The sequence below is a fragment of the Loxodonta africana genome, chromosome 1 (assembly GCF_030014295.1).
Source record: "Loxodonta africana isolate mLoxAfr1 chromosome 1, mLoxAfr1.hap2, whole genome shotgun sequence".
In the NCBI taxonomy this organism is placed as follows: Eukaryota; Metazoa; Chordata; class Mammalia; order Proboscidea; family Elephantidae; genus Loxodonta; species Loxodonta africana.
The window spans coordinates 168,770,341-168,785,715 of NC_087342.1; the positions used below are offsets into that span (position 1 = coordinate 168,770,341).

The 15,375-nt window shown below is 42.4% G+C and overlaps 1 protein-coding gene across 1 annotated transcript in view; it reads right to left on the reverse strand.

The window, feature by feature from the left end:
• Positions 1 to 10,013: 10,013 nt before the first annotated feature.
• Positions 10,014 to 15,375, reverse strand: part of BVES (blood vessel epicardial substance) — a 39,156-nt gene continuing 33,794 nt past the window's right edge. Inside the window, exon 7 of the mRNA XM_023543276.2 lies at positions 10,014 to 12,170. Coding sequence (XP_023399044.1) covers positions 12,046 to 12,170 — 125 coding nt within the window. The 3' untranslated portion in view covers positions 10,014 to 12,045. The remainder of the gene's footprint in view (positions 12,171 to 15,375) is intronic.

A 15,375-nucleotide genomic window follows, 5' to 3' on the forward strand; every position in this document is an offset into this window, starting at 1 on the left:
ATCCGCCAGGCACTCCTTGGAAACTCTATGGGGCAGTTCTACCCTGTTCTATAGGGTCGCTATGAGTAGGAATCGACTCAACAGCACTGGGTTTGTTTTTTTTATACACTCCTAATTGCTCTCCCTCCAATGAGACAGCACAGTTCTTCTCTCCACTCTCTCTCCTCGTGTCCATTAGGGTAGATTCTGGCCCCCTCTTCCCTCTTATCCCCCCTCCAGACAGAAGAGGCCAACATAGTCTCATGTGTCCACTTGATCCAAGAAGCTTGTTCTTCACCAGTATCATTTTCCATCCCCTAATCCAGTCCAATCCCTGTCTGAAGAGTTAGCTTTGGGAATGCTTCCTGTCTCAGGCTAACAGAAGGTCTGGGGACCATGGCCTCTGGGGTCCCTCCAGTCCCAGCCTGACCATTAAGTCTGGTCTTTTTATGAGAATTTGGGGTCTGCATTCCAGTGTTCTCCTGCTCCCTCAGGGTTTCTCTGTTGAGTTCCCTGTCAGGGCAGTCATCGGCTGTGGCCAGGCACCATCTAGTTCTTCTGGTCTCAGGCTGATGTAGTCTCTGGTTTATGTGGTCCTTTCTGTCTCTTAGGCTCATAATTACCCTGTCTTTGGTGTTCTTCATTCTTCCTTGCTTCAGGTGGGTTGAGACCAATTGCTTGCTAGCGTTTAAGACCCCAGTCCATCCTTCTTATTGTCAAAACATACCCATTGTATGTCCCATGCATACCTATCTGGCCTGCACGCATCTTATGAGCAGTCATCATCACAAGGAGGTAATTAAGGAAGTTTCTTCAAAATGTTAGGTGTTGGCCACAGGTCAATTAACATGTTCTTTCCTCTCTTCACTTCATGTAGATCATTACCCTTGCGCCACTGTTTTCCACCAACTGGTGACCTCAGAGAGGTACCTACAGCTTCTTTTCCCCACAGAGTCTTTCTAGAGCCGTTTGTCTGAGCCACGATTGGCTCTCTCTGTCCCATAGACCCACCTTCCAGCCAACCACATCCAGAAAGACTCTAGCCTATGAGCTCTTTGGCCATTTCCTCCATAAGCACAAGGGTTCTTGATAGCACTTTCCTGCCCTGTCAGTCCCTCAGGTCCTAGAGGAAACTGGCCCTTTGCGAGGACTTTGGCTGCTAAGATTCCAGAGCCTTATAGATATGATCTGGCAGCTAAAGAAAGGGAATGGGGATGAGCACTAACATCTACTGAGTGCGAACTACATGTTGCGAAAGGTTCTGGTGTGCACGAGAGGACACAGAGGCTCTGAGACATTTAACAACTTGCCTAAATCACATGGTCAGAGCTGCTCTTCAGAATCACATCTGTCTGACCTCAAAGCCATGTCCAAGGCAGAAGAAGTCTGCCTCCTTCTTTAGGTCTGTACTTTAGAATTGCTTTGTTCTAAGTTGGAGGTTGAGGTAAACAGCACAGATAAGAAATCTGTTCGTGGCAAAATGTAACTGAAACCATTTGCTGTCAAGTTGATTCTGACTCATGGTGACGGGGTCTATCTATAGAAAATAGTGCCTATGGCAATTAGTTTTAAATTGCTGAATGATTTCACACAGCTGGGTGGAAACTGTGATGGCCAATAGAAACTGCTCATTAGTGCCTCTTCTCAAGTAGTGCCAGGGCACCGTGCCCTACCTGCCATACTTTAGTTACACCTCTGCATGGTGACCCCATGTGTGTGAAAGTAGAATTGAGCTCCACAGGGTTTTCTTGGGCTTATAGAAGCAAATTGTCAGGCTTTCTTCTGAGGTACCTCTGGGTGGGTTTGAACCTCCAACCTTTCTGTTAGTTGCTGAGCACTTAACCATTTGTGCCACACAAGGACCTAAGATGTAATTAACCCAGAACCCAGTGCCGTCGAGTCAATTCCAACTCATAGCAACCCTATAGGGCAGAGTAGAACTGCCCCATAGAGTTTCCAAGGAGCGCCTGGCAGATTCGAACTGCTGACCCTTTGGTTGGCAGCCGTAGCACTTAACCACTACGCCACCAGGGTTTCCATAAGATGTAATTAGGAGCTCACATTTTCAGACAAACTGATAGATAATTTTTAAAGATCATTATCAGGTTTCAATTTTTTCTTTTTTTCTAAGAAAACATCTAGACATAAATAAATGTATAAAAATACAAAGTATGTATTTTTCTATTTCAGCATGGAAACTCCTTGGAAACCTAAGGGAAGAAAATGAGATCAAGATTTGTGCTGGTAGCTGCAGGTTTACCACCTAAAAGGATTTGCAAGAAGAACAGAAGAGTGAGCAGACATTATAGGCTGAGAGATCTGAGTTGGAATCCTGGCTGTTTCACTAGCTGGTTTTTTCTTGGCAAAAATCAATCTATTTGAGGCTCACTTTTTTCATCTGTAAAGCGATGATCATAACAGCTGCCTTGCAGGATTGTTGTGAAAATATTAAATTGTGTATTTTAAATGTATGTAAGGGTCTCTTGTAAATAGTACATATAATAGTGACTATTACTTTATCATGTTACATTGTAATTATTCTTATTAGCAAAACATAGTACTAATAAAGAGAAGAGTTAAAAGAGATCAGATGAGAGCAATGAAAGTAATGAGAAGCACATTTTGAAAAAAAATTAGTTAGGTTCCTGTTATGGATTAAATTGTGTCCCCCCAAAAATGTGTGTCAACTTGGCTAGACCATGATTCCCAGTATTGTGTGGTTGTCCTCCATTTTGTGATCTAATGTGATTATCCTCTGTACTGCAAATCGTAACCTCTATAATGTCAACGGCAGTCCTGGTGGCACAGTGGTTAAGAGTTTGGCTGCTCACCAAGAGGTCAGCAGTTCAAATCCACCAGCCAAGCCTTGGAAACCCCATGGGGCAGTTCTGCTCTGACCTGTAGGGTCGCTATGAGTTGGAGTCAACTCAATGGCAACTTTTTTTTTTTTTTTAATGATGTTAATGCGGCAGGATTAGAGGATTAGAGCTATGTTAATAACCCAGTCTATAGGACTAGGTTGTATCTTGAGTCAATCTCTTTTGATAATACAAAAGAAAGAATGGATCAGAGAAGAGCAGGACCTCATACCACCAAAGGAATGCGTCCTTTGGACCTTGGGTCCCTGAGCTGTGAAGCTCCTATCACAGGGGCAGATTGATGACAAGGACCTTCTCCAGAGCCAACAGAGAGAGAAAGCCTTCCCCTGGAGCTGGCGCCCTGAATTTAGACTTCTAGCCTACTAGACCGTGAGAGAATAAACTTATGTTTGTTGACGCCATCCACTTATGGTATTTCTGTTATAGCAGCACTAGATAACTAAGACAGTCCCCCAGATAGCAGGAGCTATTTTAACAGAAATGAATTCAGAGCAGATGGATATACTCTATTTCTGTTTTCTGTACAGTGAAGCTGGCCTGGTAGAAAGTTGGGCCTGAGGTCCACAGGTCGCATGTCTGAGCTTCCTTCTGGCCTTCAGCTATGCCTTTCTGTTTTTCTTCCCCCCATTCACTTGCATCAGCCGTCTGCTCTGCTGTGGTACTGCCATATGTGGCATCCCTGGCATAATTGCGTGTAACCACCAACAGGCATGAGCAATTCTGTAAATTCTCACCATTTACAGATAAATACAAAGAATTAAATGACTGTAACATTTTCTCCTTAAGGCTTTCTTCTTTCTATAAGAGCTGCTTCATAGTTGTGGGGCATCTGTTTATTGAGGTGTGGGATGGTTTAGCTTAGTTCAGCCCACATTTGGCTCTGTTGGCTTATCATTCAAGGAGTCACAGTGTAAAATCCCAAGTCCCAGCACCTCATCCTCCAGGGAGCAGGACTTGGGAGCTGGCCAGAGATGTGAAGTACTGCAGCTGAATAGGTGGCTGAGGCAAGAAAACAGGGAGAAAAACAGAGAGGCACAGCTGAAAGCTGGAAAGAGGTGAAATTCTCTCAAGACAGGATGAAGAATGAGGCTGGGAGAACTTGAAAGTCAAGTTAGACATATTTGCCCCTGGGCGGGGGGGAAGTCATCAAATTGACTCTGACTCCTAGTGACCCCATGGGTGTCAGAGTAGAACTGTGTTCCATATGGTTTTCAATGGCTGATTTTTCAGAAGTAGATCACCATTTCTTCTGAGGTGCCCCTGAGTGGACTCAAACCTCCGTCATCTCCATTAGCAGCCAAGTGTGTTAACCATTTTCACCATCCAGGGACTCCATTTGCCCCTAGTAAGGTAATATTAATGTTGTTATTCTCCAACTCATGGTGACACCATGTGTTACAGAGTAGAATTGTTCCATAGGGTTTCATGGCTGTAATCTTTATGGAAACAGATCACCAGGCCTTTCTTCCATGAAGCCTCTAGGTGGGTTCAAACTTCCATTCTCTCTGGTACCAGCCAATCAAAAACCTCTCGTGCCACCCAGGCTCCTTATTAATGTAGTTTAAACAACTGGGATCTAGTGGTATAGCAACCAAGAGGAAGATGGTATAGAGGAAGCTGGCCCAAGAGTGGAATGAGAACAAAGCCAAAGAGTAGAATAAGAACATGGTTGGACATAAATAGATTTTTCACCATTGTAACTGAATTCCCTGTGTGGTACTAACGGTTAAGTGCTTGGTTGGTAGTTTGAACCCACCCACAGGCATCTTGAAAGACATGCCTGGTGATCTACTTCTGAGAAGTCATAGCCTTGAAAGCCCTATGGAGCAGTTGTACTTTGCACACATGGGGTCGTCACGAGTCAGAGTTGACTAGATGGCGACTAACAACAACAGCAAGGTGGAACTGTGGAAAGCACCCAGACCAAGGAGGTGTTGAGGTCCTGGTTACATCATTTGCCAGTAATACGACCTTGGCCCAGTCACTTACCCTCTCTGCAATTCTGTTTTCTCCCATCTAATACCAGGATGGACACCAGTGCCTGTCTTGCTGCCTTCACAGTCACGGTACTGTTGAGTGTTCGAAAGTTGAGCGTTTATGTAAAAGAGCTTTGTCAAATTTAACAATGATCTAGTATAGTATGTAACCAGTCACAATGCAGGTATAAAATGTGGCAGCAGAGGGCAGGGAGTGGGGGAAAAGATGACTCCACAGAGTGTGACATTTCAACTGGAGGTGTAGGAGTTTACATGGAGGCACAGCTGGAAGAGGTAGCTCAGGCATTTCAGACTAAGGTGGGCTAGTGTATGATGAATTCAAGAACGGCCAACAGTCTCCACTGAGGCTGAGGTACAGGGGGAGGAGTGCCTGGACATAGGAAGGGCCTTGGTGGGCATGCTAAGAATGTGGGCTTTTCTCTGCAGGTACGGAGGGACCATCAGAAGGCTTTCATCTGTTTTCAATTTTTCAAATTACTGTCATAGTAGTTTGGAAAGGGCATGGCTAGAGGTAGAGAAAAAAGTTGGGACTCTATTGCAGGAACCAGGGAAGAGCTGCAGAGGCCAACAGAAGCAGAAGCCCTCCTGGGAGACCTCAGTGGGCAGAGTGGGTAGGAAGGGAGCAGAGGGAGGGACTAGCAAGTGAGTAGTGGAGGGCAACAGAGGTGACAGACAGGTGGTGTTGGGATTCTGGGGAGAGCCACTTGGCGGGTGGTGTCCTAAATCACTTTGTAAGTATTTGGGTTGAACCCTATGAAATTGTTGATATTTGGACTAAGTTGACCTTCAAAATGGCAAATTCTTGTCCTTCAAACTAATAAAAACATTTTATAAAGATGAAAGGTAGCAGTTCTCAAATGTTTTGGTGTCAGGGCTCCTGTACACTCTTCAAAATTATCAGGAACCCAAAGAGCTTTCGTTTATGTGGATTATACTATCTAAATTTACTGTATTAGAAACTTAAATGAAAACTGATACATTAAAAATATTATTTCACTTAATAATAATAAACACATTGCATGTTAAAATAAATAGCATTTTTCTTGAAGAATATTTTCCAAAACTAAAAAAATAAAATAGTAAAAAGAGTGGCATTGTCTTATACACTTTTGCAAATCTTTTTAAAGCCTGGCTTAATAGAACACAGATGGATTCTCTAATTGGCTTCTTAGTCTGTTGCGATATATTGTTTTGCTTGAATGTATGAAGAAAATCTGGCCTCGCACAGGTATGTAGTTGAAAAAGGAAGGACTATTTTAACAGCTTTTAGAGATAGGCACTGGGTTTGGGTTTAGAGAAAATTTTGACTATTCTTCATAGGACACCGAAACTCAACAAGTGATAGTTTGTTAATGGTCAATTGCAATATGGAATCTGAAACCATATCGATGACCTTTTCGAGCTCTGTTACATTGGCCTACAGAATGTTTAGTTCTGTTATACGTAATATCATCATGAGCTGGAGCCAATTCTATGGCAACCAGCGACAACCTTGCACTTGGAATGGATCTTACACTCATACATGATTCTGCCACTTCATGCATTTGTCATTTAGAAAATACTGGCTCACTGGGTTATGCAGATCTTCTAAATGTTGACACATTTCAAAATAAAAAAGAGCAAGAGGTTGCATGCATTAATTGTTTTTTTAAAAAAAAATCACCTTCTCAGAAAAATCTTTATGTATTGGGAAACCGCCAAGCTCATAATGGCAGGTGCAAGTTTTCCAAAATTCTAATTTTTGCATGAAAGCTCAAATTTTATCATTGGCAACAAATATTGTCAGTTTTCTTCCATGAAATGACAGGCATACTTAAAAAAAAAAAAAAGTCTGCCAAACATTTAAGTCCAAAACCCCACAATTTGTCTGTCATTGTTACAAGTAAAAACTACGTTTGAGTTCAAAAATTACAGTTTGGTACAAGGAGCCCTGTGGTATAGTAGTTAAGCACCCGGGTGCTAACTGAAACGTTGGCAGTTCAAACCCACCCAATGGCTCTGCTGGAGAAAGACCTGGTGATCTGCTCCTATAAAGATTATAACCTAGAAAACCTATGGGACAATTGTACTCTGTCATGTGGGGTCATTAGGAGTTGAAATTGATGGCACCTAACAATGACGCGGTTTGGTGCACCCTCTTGCTTTGTGCTGAGGTGACAAGTTTTACCAGTGATTGCTTTTGCACATCAGAGCAAATGTCAACACAGTGAGAAGGCAGATAAGTCCTCAGTATTATGATGAAAATAGTTTTGACCTCAAAGACCTTTGAAAGGGTCTCAGGCACTCTAGGGGTCTGCAGACCACCCTTGAGAACCACTGTTTTGCTGATGCTTCTCCCACTTTTTTATTTGGCATAGCTTGATTCATGTTTGGAAAGTAAATTTAATCACACAGGCACTATTCCAAGTATGTGCTTTGCTTATGCGGAACAAAAGCTTTTCAAGTGCCTTTACCCTTGGACCAGCAATCTCACTTCCGGCATTTATCTTTAAAAACTAAACAGAGATAGCACCAAAGACTTACGCTGAATTTAAAATCTTCACTTCAGCATTATTTGTAATACTGAAAAACTGGAAACCACTTAAATTATCAACAATAGGGGACTGGATACTGTAAATGCTTCCATACAGCGGAATAAACTGTGCAGTCATTAAACAAAAGGTCTCAAAAAAGCAGGTAGTGCATTGAAATACCAGTGACTTATAGAGTGAAAAAAGCAGGCTACCAAACCAAACGAACCTCATTTTTATAAAGGGAAGGATAGCCAACTAAATAAAATAGTATTTATCTTCGGATGGTGGATTTTTTATTATTTTTAATTCATTTTCCCAGGTGTTAGACAATGGAATACCTATCTACCTACTTACCTAACTACTCCCCTACCTACCTACTCCCCCTGCCCCCCCCACAATAAATATTATTTAACAGAAGGTTAAAAGAGGTCGTAAGTTGAGTGGTGTAAAGTTTTCTTCAAGCATGGTTTTCCCCAGCTTGAAGAAAATTTAACTTGTTGGGATTCTGCTAGCAGCTTCCATTTGCAAACTGGTCTTAGACCCCACCTACCCGTGGCTTCTACCCTCCCCACTGGTCAGAGTGGCCCCAGGCTGAGTGGGGTGGAAGGAACTTGCCTGAAAAGGCTACTAGTTCTCCAGGAAAGAGAAGAGAGTTTGATGACAAACCCCCATCTGTACCAGCAGCCCTTGAGCCCACCCACAGTCCCTCCCAGGTGGGAGCAGTCCTCCCACTGCCAGGAGCAGGTAAATGCCTCCCTCTGGTCCCCCGCTCCCCATCGCATTCATATGAACCTCACACTATGGATTTTCCTTTCTCTGGACCTTTGGAAACGGAGTTATAGCAAATCAAGCAGAGGAATGAAATAAAAAATAAGCCCATTTTCTAAATAAGAAATTTATTTGACCAAGTGACAATATATGAAGATAGTTTAAACTATAAGGCTCTATTTGGACAAAAGTTATCTTTATTATAAAGTAAACGTTGTCAATGTAAACGTCGCCTAAAATCAGAAAGAATGAGGTTCTATAATGTGTCTATATAAAGCACTCAAAATCTTCACGTACTTTAAAACTAGGTTGTAACTGTACCAGAAAAATCTGTAAATAGTAGTTAAAAGCAGGTTTCTGAAATTTATGACACCTTATACACGAGGCCTTTGGGGGTGCTGTGACAATCAAGACATGGCTACTATCAGTGAGAAAAAGTATCACCCCATGATGAGCAGAACCTGAGTAGAGTACCCACATCTGAACCCCGAGTTCCCTACACAGCATCCTAGCATTCCAAATCCTCAGGAATTTGAATTGAGTACGTGGCAATTTCTAATCACTCTAAAAAAGTTGGGGATAATTAGAAAAAGTTGGAAATACAGGGCTGGGAAGAGGGAAGGAAGGGGAAACTGAGGCAGGGCAGAGTCAGAGGTTTCTGCAGAGCAGCTTTAGGAATGACCAAGGAAACAGAGAAAAAACTGGTAGAATTTTAGAGCCACACTCTGGGGTCTGCAAGGAGTAGGGCACTGAGCCCTGTAAGGAGGGACTGACCTGCATGCAGGCCCAAGTGCTTGGCCGCTACAAAATACCATGAAATCTTCAACGGAGGGTGAAGTCCCTACCTGGCTGTACTGGGGACAGGGTGACATGTCTAAGATACACCAGCTTTTCCTACAGGTTTTTCCAGCATTCAAGTAAGTGACTCTGTTCAGGGGGCCATGATGGGGTGTGGGAGACAGGCATTGACAGCTGAGTCATAAGATCAAAAAGGCTTCAGACATGTAGAAGGAGAACCAGACACAAAGAGAGGCATCTCATAGTGCACACACTGCTGACAGCAAAGCACAAAGGTGTCCAATGATCAATGTAAGGCATAGGGAGAAATGAAAAGATTCTAGAAAGCAAAGGGTGGTAAATGCAAAACAATTGTATAGCACCCTTTATTACGAATTTAAGATACATAGTGTTGAGGATCTATGCAGTATGCTATTATTTTAGTTTAACTGCAAATACTGGTGAGTGCTTTCAAACTATTATAAGTGACAAACATGTTCCATTAAAAATATTCCACCCTGGATTCCCACAATTTGACTTGATGTAGTAGGTTTGAGTTACAAAAGAAATATTTTTGCAGACAATTTTCTGAACCTTGATTACCCAGCTAAGTGGACACCAAAAAACATAGGAAAAGTCTTACTCAGGATAAACATGTTTTTTTTTTTTAACCTATATGTTTATGTGTTACACAAAGATGTACTTGTTCATCTGTATGAATGAATTTTAAGTCATCCATAGGAGACCTGACACTTAAAACTTTCTTCTGTTTCCTTATCTCCTCTTTTGCTATCAAGCCTACGTGGGAGGGCTATTCAAAGGCTTGAAGCTCCTTTTCTCACTGTCTCCCTTAGAGGTGTGTGTGCGTTTAAAAATAGTTTCATGTTTCCCATTCAGGCAAAGTGGTTCTTTTGAGACTCTTTTTTTTTTTTTTTTTAATCTTGAGATTTCAATCTTCATTGATCCACACACACACACACACACACAATTTTAAAAACAGGGAATGATTTTACATCCCTTAATTTTAGCATAAGATGGGTTTGTTCCCAGCACTACAGAAAATAACACCCCCCCCCCACCCCAAACATGTCCAGGTTGGTCATTATGGAAGAGCCTCTCTGCTGTCAGGGGTTAACAAAGTGAAAGGAGCCTGAAGATGTGACAGGGCAAGAGAACTCCAAGGTTCTGTGGATCCACGGAACATTAAAAAACGTGGCCTCAGCAGAATCTACAGTTACTGTCTTCTTAGGGAAGGATGTAATACCTAATTACCCTACAGCGTGATTTGGTGAACTAGCTTTATGCATCTGCAAACTAAATGAGCGACGTGTTCTTACTCCAGTTGTGAAGGGAAAACAGCATTCACACGGCTACATTATAGTTACACACGTGCACTCGGGAACAGAAAGAGATAGCTCAACCTATTATATCTTAATCTCAGAAACAAGGCCAAGTCATTCACCTTTGCTTCACTTCCTCAAAACAAATTCCTAACTTAGCAAACTCAAGAGACTACTATAGCAGTAATGCAAAACCAGCCTTTTCACTGTGCTATTAAATAAGCCGCATTTGAAATAGATGTCCGGAACTAGGTTCCCAATTCTGTGTCAATTATCTCAGTGAGTGGCCTAGCATGAAAATTTAACTCAATTACCGAACTAACTGGCTCAGGAAGAGTGGATTTAGGAAAATGGGGTGACTCTGTATTAGCTTAGTTCTATACCTTCTCTAACATAAATCATCTCTTGGCAAGAGATGTTTCCTTTGGCTCAGGTCATCTGAAAAAAATTTCCTTTAGAACTTTTCTCAGCTACTTAATATAACAGGGGATCAACTCAAAGTTGCTTCTAATGGATGAAACAAGATAAACGTGAATGGGGCATGACGTGGCATATCCAAACAATGGGCTTCATTCAACTGAGTGACCAGGCCACTCTATCTAGCCAGGTGTCATAGTCACACCAACCAGCCGCAGGGATGGTTTGAGCAAAACCATGCTCAGCTCCTCACAGCTGAATACCACTGTCTTGTCTTCTACACCGTGATTCTGGTAAGAAGTGAGATCTGGAATCAAGCCTGTCATGGGAAGATTGAGGCTGGGTCCTGTGGCATGCCCTCTGTGCATGGTCTGCTCCCCACAGCCATGCTCACATTCAGAGCCGTGGCACTCGGAATCTGGCACATATTTTAAAGAGACATCTATGCTTCTGAAGGCACAAACTAAAACCCCAGAATACAAGCCAAAGAATGAAGCTCATCTTTCAGTCACCTCATCCTTGTGACACCTTGCTCAGCCACTTGTCTCTCCAGTCCTCTCTACCTCAGGTTTTACCTTTTTTTCTTTTTTTTTTTTTTTACCAGTGTGTGGGGGACAAGATGGCTCAAAATCACAGGTAAGTTGAATTTAGCTGAAGATTGACACCAAGCTCAGAACTGCTTCCATTTGTTATCTTTCCAGCTTCAGGTTTCAGACCAGTTTACAAATGGAATAATATAAGGGTAACGTGAGTAAAGTCCGATGAGTTTTGTTCATTATCGAGCTATCTACAGAATGCTCACATGAGTAAAGTGATCTAGCAGAATAATGCGTTCGGCCTGGGAGAAAAATAACCACCAGGCAAACCGCTTCTTTCTCTAAACTTCCTCATCAAAAAAATCAGCTGAAGAAAGCCTGAGATTCCCGGCTTTTCAATGTTACCTCAACCTCAATTTCAAATTTACATTGCTTGGTAAACCTATCAAATGGACAGCTTTCACCCTGGCAGTGAACAAATGGTGAAGAAAAAGAACCACAACTTGGAAAAATAAGTGAAAGGCATGTACCTTGAGAGCACTAAGATTTTTTACGTTAAAATGGTAATATAACTAGAAAATACTGTGAAAATATATATCTCAAAGTAAAACTAGGTTTAGTCAGAAAGCTCAGTAAAACCATTACTTAAAAAGCTGACCAATAAAAAGGACAGGCAAAATAACCTTCTCATCTTTGACCTTCCCACTCTCCTGCCCTCAGACTCTACCAGTCTGGATGTACTAAAGCAGAAAAATCTAAAAGCCATGAAAAAAGTGCTGGTATTTTCCAGGATCTCTTCAAGACAATTTCCATCTTGGTAACGTGAATCCTCTCTCTAATCAAGGCCATCGGTGGACTTTGAATGTGTTTGGAGACGGCGGTTCAAAGACCTCGTCGTCATCTTCCACCCCTTCTTCTATCGGTTTCATCTTGGCAGAGGCTCGCTGGTGTGGGGATGACACATCTGTCAAGGGTCACAAAAAGGAAAACCACTTAATGTGCAGCCTGCACTGACACTGGTGTGATCGGTCTCTTAGCAACTCCAACTGGGAAAGAAAATTTTATGGAAATCTGTAACTGGTATCAGGAATGCAGTTTCCCTAAACATTACATTTTCAATCCAGCATTTCGATAAAACCACAAAGTTGAGAAGTGATTCCCGGCCGTGAAAGAAGTGGAGCTGATTCCACTGCATCGGCTTGGATGATATGAGCGTCTCAAACATACCAAGCTCCCAGCGGGTTGCCCTAAAACCTATTCGGGACTCAGGATGGATGTTCCTACATGAATATCATACCTGGTGACTAGGGTCCCATGTTGAACCTCAAAGCTGATTTACTCCAAATTTTCCTAAAGAATAATTCTATACTAAAACCTTGAAAACTAACACGGTCTACCACCACCTAAAAGAACGTTCCTTGTCACCATGGGCCAGGGACTGATTACCCAATAAGCAAGATACAGAGGCTTACTTGTGGTTACTTACTAATCTGTAATGCACAGTTTCAAAGATGTGGTGAAATCCATGTGAAACCGTGTGCTACAGATTTGCGAGTAAACACAATTAAGCCCTTGCGTACCTTGCTTACTGGTTAACCTGACACTGTTACTGCACAGATGCTGGAGGAGGAGAGAGAGTCCAGATCTTCTGGAGGGAAGAACCAGGTGGGGGAAATAGATCCCCTGTGCGGGAGGGGAGAGGGCATCCCCAAAGCCTATTAGGATGCCAGTTAATCCAAGGAACCAAGAAATGATCCAGTCAGTCATCCATTCACTCATGTACTCACCAAACACTTACTGAACATCTATCACATAGGCATTACTCCAAGTATGTGCTTTGCTAATGTGGACAAAATCTTTTAAGGGACATTGTGCTTGATGTAGGAGAGCACATTGTCTAAAACTAAGAGTAGAAGTTATTATAACTAGGTGCATAGACTTCTCAGGGGCCTGATGAGCAGCTCCCATGACAGCTCATGGATGTCAGCTGCTGAGAACAATAACTCCCCTCCATATGCACATGCACTGCCAGGACCCATTTTATCAGTGTCTCCATCGGTCCACCCACACCTGTGCCGTACTCCTGTTGCCCAACAGCAGAGCAGGGCGGTGTTGAGTCAGTCAGGATAGGTGTCAGGTGGATGATGGAAGGACAATGGGTGAAACCCAGCTCTTCAATTGTTTGCTACATAGCAAAGGAGAGTAAGGGGATCCTATTAACACAAGAAGCAGATGGGCTATAGGTGACCACGAAAATCTGTCACCATCAGCTGTCAATCGCTGGCAAGAGTCGGGAGCAGACAGTTGGACTGGCCAGCACTCAGAGGACGTGGTGGTCAGCAGGGAGGGGCAGGAGCCATCAAGAGGCCACACAGCTTCTCCTGGGGAGGAAACAGTGGTGAGGACAGGTTACCCTGCACGCAGCCATGAATTCCAATATGGCACAAGGGGAGGCTGCATGCACAATGGTCTGATGTTTCCTGAGGCTTATTTCCAAGGTTCAAATTCCTGCCCTGCTTGTTCCTAACTCTGTGTTCTTCACTCAATTTCTAAACCTCTCTAGGCCTCAGTTTCCATATTTCTGTTGTTGCTTGTTGTCATTGAGTCAGCTGCAACTCATGGAGACACATATAGAACAGAATGAAATGTTGCCTAGTTCTGTGCCATCTTCATGATCATTGATATGTCTGAGTCCACTGTTGCAGCTATCGTGTAAATCCATCTCAGTGAGGGTTTCCCTCATTTTCGCTGACCCTGTACCAACCATGATATCCTTTTCTTGTGACTGGTCTTTCCTGACAACATGTTCAAAGCAAGCAAGCTGAAGTCTCACCATCCTCATTTCTAAGGAGCATTCTGGTTGTATCCATACCTCTAGAAAGGGGATAGTCAGAAGAACTGCCTCATAAGCTCTTGAGAGGATTAAACACAATAATGCATGTATGTGCTTGCCAGGGTGCCAGGCATACAGTAAGATTCACTAACCAACCCAAACCAAACCCGCTGCCATCGAGTGGATTCCAAATCATAGTGAACCCACAGGACATAGCAGAACTGCCCCATAGGGTTTCCAAGGAGCAGCTGGTGGATTCAAACTGCAGACCTTTTTGTTAGCAGCCAAGCTCTTAATCATTACGCCATCAGGATTCCAAGCATCGCTAAATGTTGTTTATTATTAACTGCACATCTAGGGAAATGCCACTACCAACAGCTACACCTTCCAATATAAAAAGATCATAATTATGCAGGGCAGGACTCTGGTACAGTTAATATGTGTTTGTTGTATACACACAGAAACTGTCCACTTACAAACATTTACAGTCCATTAAGATACGGAGTTTCTTGAAAGATAACTATTGACATAAAGTGGAGAAAATAAATATTAAATGGTCCAAGAACACAATTCTCTCACAGAACACAGCATGGTAGAATCTCTCAGGCAAGTTCTTTTTAGCCTTTTCTATACAGGTAAAGTCAAACATTCCACACACAACCACTAATTTGCATGGCTACGCAAATGGCAATTAGTACCAAAATCGATGGCACTGGGTTTTTTTTTGTGTGTGACCTTGGGAAAGTTACTTCACCTCTCTGTGCCTCAGTTTCCTCATCTATAAAATGGGAACAATAACAACAGATATCTCATGCAGTTGTTAGGAAGATTAAATGACTTAACATTTGTAAAGTTCTTAGATCAGTGCTTCACACGTAATGTTTATGAATATTTGTAAGTAAATATAATTAATATGGCCTAAATAATGAAAAAACTTGCTAAAATTTATCATCACCCATACCAAACCAAAAACCAAACCCGATGCCGATCCCAACTCAGAGCAACCCTACAGGACAGAGTAGAACTGCCCCATAGGGTTTCCAAGGAGCAGCTGGTAGATTTGAACTACTGACTTTTGGTTAGCAGCCAAGCTCTTAATCACGTGACCAGGGCTCCATAAGAATGGCCAATAAAGAAAAAGGAACTTAGGCTTGAATAGTGGTCTGTGTTTCTCAGTCTAAACTGTACTGAATGTGGCAAACTTGTTTCTTTTGTTTTTTACAGCATTATCTATGGCTTCCATCATAATATTTCTAGCCTCAGTTATGAGCCTCATAAAATATTAACTTAGGCTGAGTATTTGCAATCAGATAAAACCCTTAGTACAAGATGGCAT